Here is an 11,828-nt window from a genome sequence, read left to right on the forward strand (position 1 = left end):
TGATCCTCTCTCGTCCTTCACTCCTGTCGCTCGTCCTTTTATGCTTCCACTCCTCTGTGAGAGATGCGAGACTGGTGCAAGGAGCAGCTGACAATCATTATCACTCGCGTCACCGGCCTCGCACCGTTCCCTCACGGCTCTCATCCAGCCTTCCTCGTTACACTATGGTTACACTGTGTTTAATGTATGCTACAAGTTTAGGTATTGAGGCTTTGGTCTAAGCATTCGGTTTTAGTGTGTAAGCAATGGGCAAAAACTGTCATAGTAATTAACTAATATTAATTATCAGCTCATATAATAATTATATGAACGTGTTTTAAATTATAATCAATAAATGTAAATATACAATACAAATAAACACTTAGCAGCAAAAGATTTTCCCTCTAACATCTTATCACTTTAAACTTGTTTTATTTGGAGCGAGAGATACATGGGGAGTGGCTTCACTGTGTCAGATATACATCACTTTTCTCAGAGCTGATTGGTCAAGTTTTAGTTTGCGATAACTAACACAGAATAATACCTGCTCCTAAGAAGGTTAGCCGTGTAGCCTAAGTTACCATGACGATTCCATCAGATGTCACTCAAAAACAAAAGTGTGACATATTTTGAGCGTTTCATTGTGTTTTAATTAGTGAAATTAAGATTTTTATGAAAATCTTTAAGTTAAATTTATGTAAATATAACATAAAAATTCTTATTTTAGATTTACATTGCTGTTTTAATTCCATCAGATGTCACAAAAAATCAAAAGCGTCATTTATTTTAAAGGTTTATAAACTAAATAAAGTTTTTAATGAAAATATTTTTTTCGTGTAAATTTTTGGTGAAAATTTCACATTCAAATAAATTGAATAATAGAGGTAAAACAAAAAATCACCAAATAATTGCATAACTTAAAAGATTTTACATTTATTAAAAATAAAAAATATTAGATTAGGTTAGAGAGTCGGACTCGTGACCAGAAGTTTGCCGGTTCGCAGGGCCGGCGGGTAACGACTGAGGTCCCTTACCCCTACTTGCTCCACGGGTGCTGCAGTGATAGCTGCCCACTGCTCCGGGTGTACGTGTGTTCACGACTTGCTGTGCATGTGTTCACTACTCTCTGGATGGGTTAAATGCAGAGGTCACATTTCGGGTATGGGTCACCATATCTGACTAATAGGTCTCTTTCACTTTCACTTCACTTTTACTTCATATACAGAACTGAAAGTCTCCCTGAGATTCAGAGGTCACCGTAAAAAACGTATACATAGAGCACTTACAGTACTTCGTAATGATGAAAGCGGATGGTAAAGTACAATGTGAGTGCAGGCAAAAGGGGGAGTGGGGACAATCACGTTAGGGCACGGTTGAGAGTAACCGGGCTAAATGTGTGTGCGCCCTAAATCTTCTCCTACATAAGGTGTCTTTCAGAGTGCGCTTAAAACGTACTTGTTTTCTCTAGATTTTGACAATGCTCCTTAACTGTGTATGTTATATGTTGGTGTTATCTTTTATTTATCCTTTTTATTTTATTATTATTAATTTACATTTAGTTTTGTATTATTTTTCTCTTCATTTTCTCTGTACAGCACTTTGGTTCCAGCCATGGTGTTGAAAGGGCTTTAAAAAAGTTTAAAGTTTATAAAAAAAGTATATAAATGAAGTTGAGTTGAATTGTGAATACAGATTAAGAACCCCAACTCTTACTTCTCTTTTTTGTCAACAAATCTAGAACTGTTTTTGTTTCGTATATGGCTGTGGATAGTTTTACCCTATGCATAGCTGAGTCTGTTTATTGTTTTGGTGCTCAGCGATGTTAATGTGAGGATGATTGTTTTTTGTCTTCCTTGAATTTAGTTTTCTGCTGAGTCAATAAGTCTGTAAGGTTGCTAATCAATTTTTTGTTTCATTCATTTTATGCATTTTTAAAACATACATTTGCTGTACATTTATTTAAAATGTTATATTTACATTAAGTTTGCTTAATGGGATTAGCTCCTCCAAGTGTGACCTCGTTGAAGATGATAGAAATGACCAAAGGCGACACATTGTATACAATATTTAATATAAATACACACATACATCTCATTAACATAAATTATTCCCAACTGTCAATACCAAAAGCACAAATTGTCAACTTGGGTGGCAAACTATTTCCTATGCCTGAACCTAAAATTGGTGTAAGTTTAAAATTTCTGTAACAATTTGTGTGTAAAAGATTAGTCTAACTACTACAAAACATTACACCATTGTTTTTCGTATGGGTTTAGAAGTTTTTTTTGTTGTTATAACACAGTAAAGTAAAAGGAAAGAAAAGTGAGAAACAAGCTTTGAATGTAATGCAGGCCAGATTATAACTTTCATCCATCCAACCCAATTTGCCACAGTGCCACCATTAACTTTTGTAAAAAAAATGTACACTGTTCGAGTCTAAATGTTATTTCTAAAATAAAAGGCAATAAATGGCGGAGAGCAGTTAATTAAAATTTGTAAATATATAAGTCAATTATTTTTACAGAAAGATTTATCTTATTTAAAGATATAGACAAAAAAGCAGGAAAATGTAAGATAAAGAAAGTGTTGGCAGATGAGAGTAAGATTATTTCATCAGAGAGCTTTTGTTTAGTTTTTCTCTCTGTTTGCTTTTTTAGATGGGAAACACTAAAAGCATTATAGTTTGTTATAACTTGAGCTGCATGTGGAGCTGGGTGGGAGTGGAGAGTTGCACAAGGTTGCAACTAGGGGTGGGGGGTAGGCGCAGAGTCCCAAACCATTTCCATACACACTATTATGAGAAACATACGGTACTCTGGTGAAGACAGACTTGTGAACCACCACCCCCCATTACCCCCTCTCAAAACACACACACACACTGGTCTTCCCTTCGGCAAAACATACAAAAACTATTTTTTCTGACCCCCTTTTCTTCTTTCACTCCTACCCACTTTCCATCTATCTCACTCACTCACTCCCTCCTTTTCTCTCTCTCGAAAATCATGAGCGAGATTGCAAGTATTAAGCTTAGGCACAGATCTCCACTGGAGAGGACAGGGAAAGCAAAGCAGTCCGAGAAAAGGCTGAATACATGTACATAAAAAAAGAAAAATGGGTTTCTAGAGCATTAAGTCCTTTCAATTATTACACTGAGACGACATAAAGAGGGAAAAAAACTAAAACAAGTGAGTTTGCTGAGCTGAAAAATTATGGGCTGTCAGGTTCAATGTGTTGTTCTATTTTCCTCACTACTGTGCCTCTCTGGGGTCTGGACTCAGGACTTGAGACAGCGGGACGCACTCTGCAGTGAGGATGGGTGCTATATGCTCTACTTCCAGCGCAAGATCTTCTTGGATGCCTGGCGGAGCTGCAAAGAACTGGGAGGTGACCTAGCTACAATCAAGCAGCCAAAAGAAGCAGAAATGGTGGAGAGGCTTTTCTCCAATGTGGAACTGAGACCACACCGTAGAGGCAAGGTGCAAATTTGGATTGGCCTTCAGAGGCAGCCTCGACAATGTTCCCCCACCCGGCCACTCCGTGGCTTCTCGTGGGTCACCGGAGATCAGGACACTCAGTACACCAACTGGCTACAGGAGGACTCTGCAAATAGCTGCTCATCACCTCACTGTGTGGTGATCAGTTACGGCACCGCTCCCCACAATCAAGGGAATAATCTAAAATGGGAGGATAGAACTTGCTCAGTTTCAGTGGATGGCTACCTGTGCAAGTATACCTTTCGAGGCATGTGCACAAGTATTACCAGTGAAGGAGGTGGTAATGCACTTTATAGTACCCCTTTTAATCTGCTGAGTACTGTCTTAACACATATCCCATTTGGATCAGTTGCAACCGTACCATGTCCTGATAAAGAAGACCAGTCAGTGGTGTGCACACAAAAGAAAGATGGATCTATTGATTGGAACAGGGATCCTCCTGTGTGCTCTGTTGCACCCAAAACAAGCTGGTGTGATAAGGACAACGGAGGTTGCCATCACCTCTGCATTGAGGATAAGGCACATTACTACTGTGACTGCAATGATGGCTTCCTTCTGGCTGAGGATGGGGTAAGCTGCTTTTTGTCTGACCCTTGCAATGAGTCTCCATGTGAATTTGAGTGCCTGCCAGTAATGGACAGCTACCGCTGTGCTTGTCCTGATGGCTCCATGTTAGCACCTAATGAACATGACTGTATTGATGTAGATGAATGCTTACAGAGGCCCTGTGAGCAAATATGTGTAAATGCACCTGGAACCTTTAAGTGCCGCTGTAGAGAGGGCTACCAGCTGGATGAGGACGGTGTCTGTGAGGATGTGGATGAGTGTGTGGATAACCTTTGTGAGCATGCCTGTGAGAACACTTTAGGCTCCTATATTTGCCATTGCCGTCTTGGTTATGCCCCATTGCAAGAAGATCAGAGTCGCTGTTGTGACATTGATGAATGTCAAATTGAAGGAACCTGCGAGCAGATGTGCATAAATTATGAAGGAGGCTTTGACTGCTACTGTGAAGAAAGTTATAATCTTCAACCTGACCAATATTCCTGCAGACCCATTGGTGAGAAATTGGAAAATCCCACTACCACAGAATCCAACCCATGGATTACACGCAACCCTATTTGGGAAACAGAGGATTCTATATACCCATGGAATCATGCAAATGAGTCTGATTGGAGAGAATCTCTGTACTGGCAGACAGAGACACCTAATGTAAAGATTCCAACAGACCTTCTTTGGCTCACATGGACAACTGAGAAGGAACCTGAAATGAACACACCTATTGAAACTCCCCCTGAGGTCAATAATGCTGGTAGCAGTGACATAAATCCAGAATACCCAGTGCCTAATGTATTTTTTTCACCGACCATTTCAACACTCACACCAGATTATTTTGAGGATGAGAGCACCACAGTTCCCACGGTCAGTCCCTCCTCCACATTTGCAGGCGGAGCTTGGAATTGGCTCTGGTTCAGCTCAACCCAAACAGTGCCTGAGACACAAGGAACAGCAAAGAACCCTATTGACTTTAATACAGAATATGATTCTTATGAGCAAGGCAATGACTATACAAAAAGCTTTGATAATGAATTGGCTACAATTAGCCCAGATAAGCAAATATCCACCCGGTTTCCAAAGCAAGAAACAGAGAAAGGCAAAAGTGATTATAACAACAATAATGAACAAAAAAGCAGCTGGTTATTGGTCGGACTGCTAGTGCCACTTTGCATCTTCATTGTGGTGATGGTAGTACTGGGCATTATATATTGTACCCGGTACACAGTTAAGCCACAGAACAGAAATACTAGTGATTTCTACCACTGGATTGCTGGTGCTGGTGACAAAGCGGCTGCTGAAATATCCAGCAGTGGAACTAAGTCCCATGTTTAAGCAGGAAGTTTGTAATTGGGCAGTATGAAAATTTAAATAAATGTTTGGTTTAAAAAATGTTTTTCTACAAGGAAGTAAATGAATTGTGTGTTTGCATCCCCCTGTGATATTTCCCATCCATAATTCTTTGGATGATGTAAATTATCTGCTAAGCGGAAAGGGAACCAGGTGAGCGGCAAAGAGGAATGACTGAGCCTTGATTTCTGCTGTCCAAGATGCGATATAAATGGTTGTACTGTAGCTTACTGACCTCTTAGTTTGCAAAAGAGTTGCTCAACAGTGCAAACAAAAGTGCATACTTAATTGATGATGATACTTTAGCCTGGTTGAGTAATGCTGGTTATATACAGTATATATATTTTATTTAAAGGTACTATACCAACAAATCATGTCTTAAGAGATTTGTTGTATATGTAGCAATCGTTTCTGTTTCTATTTTGACAATGTGAATGGTCTGATCCAGACCCAGAAAAATCCACTGCAAATGATACTGTATGTTGGATGTGTTGAAATTTGATGTCAGCAATTTATGCCTGACTAAAATGCATTTTAAGCATTGTCATTTTGATATCAGTGATTTGAATACACTAAAGACTTAATAGGGAGACTTACTGTGCTTTAAACTATCTTTTGCTTCTGAATTTACTTTTTACATTTTTCATTAATTTGCTCAACAAGCATTGTTGCATATTTTCTTTATGTTGTGACATACAAATATGTCTTCTGATGTTAGAGTACATCTAACGTTGTTGCTGTTTAACATATAATGTGTCAATGACAAAACAAGCTTATAAAAACATATATTTTTTTAATCCTTTAAAAATTTATGTAATATGTTTTTGAATATGTTTAGACAAGTTTTGTTTTTTGAATAACATTTCAATGCATGTAAAAGCATTTTTTGACAGGCTTTTTTACTTCCCCATCCAAAAAATGTCAGGTGCTACAACCAGAGATACTCTTATTATAGAGATGGGATGGTCTGTAATGCTTCCAATTGGAGAACCCGTAATGGCTAACAAAACCCATTGACATCCATTCAAAAAACTAGCATCCGGTCTCCTTTCCTGTGTTCCGCTGAAGTCAGGGCATTAGCATTAGCCGTTATGCTTTTTTACCTAATGTTTGCAGGCTTTCCTTTTAAACGGGCTTTGGTACAACCAAATTGTTAACCAAATTTCAATCACTTCCTGGCTGCGCCACCTGACTTTTGCAACTAATATATTTTTGACAGGCTTCTACTGGGATACCTGTATTAGCTTTTGCTTGTGCTACCAAGTTCTTAAATACAATTTGTATTACTTTTAAAAGGTGTTTCACCAGCATACCTATTACATGTATTTGCTTATTTTTTGGTATTTGAGAGAAAACTGCAAACCTTTTCAAGAATCCAAAAGGACAACTTGGGGTCCTCTCATATTTACTGTTACTACTTTCTCAATTCTTAATAAAGTCTAATGTTTGTGGTTGCACCACCCTGACATTTAAGAACATCCACATTGCTGGACAAAAGTTTTTCAATTATTTCAACATCTTAACATCTTAAAAAACTATTGGTATTTGTGAAATTTGTTTCTAAGAAAGGTTTGAATATACACTTGTCATTGTACCTTGTTTTTATATGACAAAAACTTCTTTAATAGTTATCTAAGGGGCTGTTTACATTTCATGTCATAAAACTGCAAGCAAAACGCTCTCCAGGGGCATGTTCAAGCTCAAACCGGTGCGCAACATTTTGCAACGACACGTTTCCTGGAAACGGTATGCAACGATGTGCAACTCTTGCGTCATCACAACAGGGTGTTAAACTGCACCACCATTTCCATTTAAAAAACATTTTGCAACGTTTTGTTGGGGCTGAACGCAATGGTTTAAGCTTGAACGTGCCCCAGGGCAACATTCAGCCCTGACAAAACATTGCAAAACGTTTTTCAAACGGAAACGGTGGTGCGGTTGAACACCCTGTTGTGATGACACAAGAGTTGCAACTATGGCAGCTGAGAAGGCCATAATTGTTTGTGCTCTTTTTGAAGAATTTTCAGAGCCTGATTACAGTTTTTTTCAACTGCTTACACACAAAATGTTTACTTGTCACACAATTTCTGAAACCTGACACTCAAACACCAGAACCACACACCAAATCGGCAAAACCATACACTAATTCTCAACCTTTGACTCAGTTTTCAGTTTCATAAAACACTTTTTGCAAAACACAACATTCTCTATGTAACACACAAAAATCTTACAGGAAGTATATTGATTTCCTTTTTCAAACACAACCAATCAAAATTCCACACTAATACCTCAGTGCCTCACACTAACTCACATGTGCAAACACACATTGCTTTACCTAACACCAACCAATCATGGCTTTAGAAGAGGCCTATAAATAGGCCAAGGGTCAAGTTATAGGTTTTGAACAATGGATGCAAACAATGTAGACAGAGTAGGGGGAGTTAGAGGGAGAGCCAGAGGACGAGGCAGAGTTCAAATTAGAGGAGGATGAGTCGGAAGAGGAGGAGGACAAGGAACAAGAAGTGTGGTCTCAAATGAGATTAGGGCCAAAGTCATTGATCATGTGATAAACCACGGTTTACTGTAACAACGAGAGAGGCTGTACAGAGAGTCCAGCCCAATTTGAGTCGATTTACAATAGCAAGTATAATTCGAACCTTTAGAAATGAGAACAGGTATGTAACAATCTACTGTTATGTACACATGTTCTAATGTACACAAACAGTAGGCTATAATATATATACATTATTTTACAGTAGTAACCTTGCATTCATTTACTGTACTACAGTGCACTGCATTGGTCACAGTCTGGTGAGGTATCACACTGTACAACAGTACAGCCAACTGTAAGAAGACATTCTGACCATATTGTAAAAAATAGTATATTATGTTACAGTTTATGGCACACACTCGCACTGTTCCTGAATCTTCTACAGAGTGGAAAGGCGAAGGTTTCATGGTGGGCGAGGTCACATGTCCACTGAAGAGCAAGAGACGGCTATCGTGAATTTGGTTTTGGCCAATAATGCTATTAGAATTCATAAAATATACGCAACCATATCCTTAATGATGCCACAATTTTTGCGAGTCCCTCAACAATACATCGTATCCTCCAGAATTTTGTTTTCGTACTGTGTACAGTGATACTGTATTCACAACCAGCAAAGAAATAAATAAACACAGGAAATAAAAAGTTTGCTTTCAATCTTGCTTTTGTTTTTACAGTGAATTTTAAACATCTCTCTGCCAATTTCTTTCAATCTTGTACAGAGATGTAGAGAGGAGCTCATGAACAAAGAGCTTTAGGTTTTGAATAACTGTGTGTACATGATATATCCCAAAATATAACATTACGGTAAAAGTGTTTGCAATAGAAGACAAATGTTTGCTTTTGAAATGTGTTTGTGATATTTTTAATGTAGTGCTTCATTTTGCAAGAGATCTGAGGCATTTTGCATTTTGTGTGTACAATTCTTGGATTTGTGAGTAAAGTTTTGAAAAAAAAGAGGCAACTTTTTGAAAATGTGAGTAAGCAGATAAAAAAAAGTATATCGGTATAAATATGTGTTTAATACTGCAAAATGCATGTCTTCTAATATCTTCAATTGTTGCGTATACCGAGCTACAGCGGACACATTTGTAAACGACTTTACTTGGACCTATTGTGCGAGCTGTCTCTTTAATTCCGTGTGGTTTATATACATGTTGCTGCTGATTGGGCTGACATTTTTGGCATACCCACTAAACAAGAGAACACGTATCTCAAACCCTGTTGCACACCGTTGCACACCATTTCCAGGAAACGTGCCGTTCAACCCGGAAACCGTTGCAAAACATTGCGCACCGGTTTGAGCTTGAACGTGCCCCTGCCTGGTCTCTGTCATTGCTAAGCAACCATGGTCACCCTTGCTGTGAAGACGAGGAGGTTTTAACAAAGGGTATATGGATTGGAACATGGCGCACATATACGTACTGAAAATTTGCACTTGCAATATCTCTGCTACTAGATTTATTTATGCTGTGACTCCACCTTCGCTGAGCTTTTCTATGTTGTTGCAGAGAAGTCCCCGTGAACCGGAAGTTGCGATTGTTTTTGACACCTTTTGAGTAGAAATGCATATTGCATTTTTTTGCAATTAAAACTCCCATAGTCCATAACTACTGTAGTTTTAACCTTTTTTAATATATAAATGTAGTTAAATCATCAAACATTTGTATGACTTGCCAGTGACTTGCTTGACCCAAGCTACGACTTGACTTGAATTGCTTGACATAAAGCAGTGACTTGACTTGCTTGATTCTCACAAAAATTGACTTGGACTTGCTTGAGACTTGAAGGCTAAGACTTGATACTTACTCGTGACTTGCACATGTGTGACTTACTCCCACCTCTGGTAAGAATATGTAAGCGTACAGTACATGCTAACTTAATTCACCACTTTAATTTTCTAATTTATTTATTTTAATATATGTTTTATGTATTTGCTTTTCTTACTTTCCAGTAAGAAGACATGGCCACCCACCTGGGAGCCTGACGATCATGTTCAGATTACACTTACTACATGTTAATTACGTTATCGGTATAAAATGGTGCTAGATAGCACTGAAAGTGGTTCTTTGGCTCAATCATGGGGAAACCACTTTTAGTGCTATATAGAACCTATTGTGCCTACTTTTAGTAGAACTTCTTTTGGTGCTATATTTCTTTCTAAAAGTGGTGATTACGAGCCAAAGAACCACTTTTAGTGCTAGATAGCACCATTTGTTTTTAGAGTGACATAATGACAGTTTCTGTTGTAATGGACAAATAAAGGTTTATGTTTTTAACATGTTTAACTTTGTCTTCCATTTATATCTGTCTTCCATTTACATGTTTTGACCTTTAAAAAACATAAAATGCATGTCTTAAACATTCAGGTGCTGGAACTTATCCCAGCTATGTCATTCCCAAGGTAGAGAATTTTCATGAACACATAAGCATTTTAAAATACAGTATAAGCAGTGTTGCTGTGTATGTACAGTATAATGCAGTAGTTCTCAACCTTTTCATGGTCCCCCTGTAAACCCATTTAAAGAACTGGCGCCCTCCCCCCATACTGTACATTGAAGATAGATAAGATAATGTGTAAAATATCGTATACCTGTATATATATATAAAGACGCAAAAAATACTTGTATATCACGGATTGATCAGATTATAAATGTAACACCCTGCTGATAAAAACCAAAGAAACCATCACAGAAATGTATGGTTTCCATTAAAATACCACTGTGACGTGGAACACTCTGTCATGGCTCTGCTTCATTTAGTCATGTTTTTCTTGGTCCTGTAGCAGAGTCATGACAAAGCCTTTGGTTATGTGTGGAGAGAAACATATTGTTGTCCTTTTGACAATAATGTACGTTCTCTCCAGTGTCTCGTCTCTGTTCCCGCCATCTCGTTTCCTCGTTATCCTTCCCTGAGTGTTTGATTGACCACACCTGCCCCATGTCGTTATCCCTTGTTTGTCTTTCCTTTAAATACCCTCTTGTTTCTTTGTCCTGTGCTCGTGCATTGTATATTGTGTCTTTGGTGGCGGTCCTTGTTTATTGTATCCTGTGGTTTCGGTCCTTGTTTATTGTATCCTGTTATTTCCTGTCTCCCGTGCTCGTGGTCCGTTTGGAGTGTCCTGTCAGTTAGTAAGTGTTTAGTTTGGTTTATCTAGTGTTGTTTATTTTCAGTTTAGTGTTAGTTAGTAGTCGTCCTGTCATTATCTTGTTGTATTGTGTTTTCCCCCATCGTGGGTTTTTGTTTTGTGTTTCTTGTAAATAAAGTCTTGTTTTTTGTTAACCTCATTCCCCGCTGCCTGCAATTGGGTTCTCCCGCACACATTTCATGACACACTCAACCTGATTATGCCAAGTGGTTGATGTCCTCAGGACAACATATTTTGTTGACCTAAAGACAACATTTTTATAAATAAAACCGGTAAAACTTTATTTGAAGGGGTATTCATAAGACTGACATGACACCTTCATTTTCATGACATGACAAATGTCATGAATATGAAGGAGATTTTATGCATGTTTATGCTGTCATTCGCTCATTTATGCAAAGATGACATTGTTTGAGATGTCTTTGTTATGACAACTTGACATTACCAAGATAACACAACCTGTCATAAACATGACATAGCAGAATAATAATAAAACTTCAGAAACTACGTAGCTTTATGGGTTAACATTACATAAAAGTGTCATGTGGTTGGTTTTGACATTGGCTGTCATGAGGCCATTATATTCACATTTACATTTATGCATTTGGCAGACGCTTTTATCCAAAGCGAGTGCTTTGCATTATACTATACATTTGTATCAGAGTACGTGCAATCCCTGGGATAGAAAAAGAGGGAAAAACACAATGGCAGTCAAAAGTGCCCCAGAACTGTTTGCTGCCCTACATTCTTCAAA

General features: G+C 38.2%; 1 protein-coding gene across 1 annotated transcript; it reads left to right on the plus strand.

The window, feature by feature from the left end:
• Nucleotides 1-858: 858 nt before the first annotated feature.
• On the plus strand, nt 859-10,978 carry cd248a (CD248 molecule, endosialin a). The gene has a single exon (XM_057327122.1). It carries the CDS (start codon nt 3,189-3,191, stop codon nt 5,361-5,363), a length of 2,175 nt encoding a protein of 724 aa, XP_057183105.1. The 5' UTR covers nt 859-3,188; the 3' UTR covers nt 5,364-10,978.
• Nucleotides 10,979-11,828: the final 850 nt, after the last annotated feature.

This window comes from Triplophysa rosa, unplaced genomic scaffold, assembly GCF_024868665.1.
Source record: "Triplophysa rosa unplaced genomic scaffold, Trosa_1v2 scaffold175_ERROPOS813387+, whole genome shotgun sequence".
NCBI lineage: Eukaryota > Metazoa > Chordata > Actinopteri > Cypriniformes > Nemacheilidae > Triplophysa > Triplophysa rosa.

Bases quoted from the DNA above. Each gene is read 5' to 3' on its own strand.
- cd248a (XM_057327122.1), top strand. From the start codon at position 3,189: ATGGGCTGTCAGGTTCAATGTGTTGTTCTATTTTCCTCACTACTGTGC.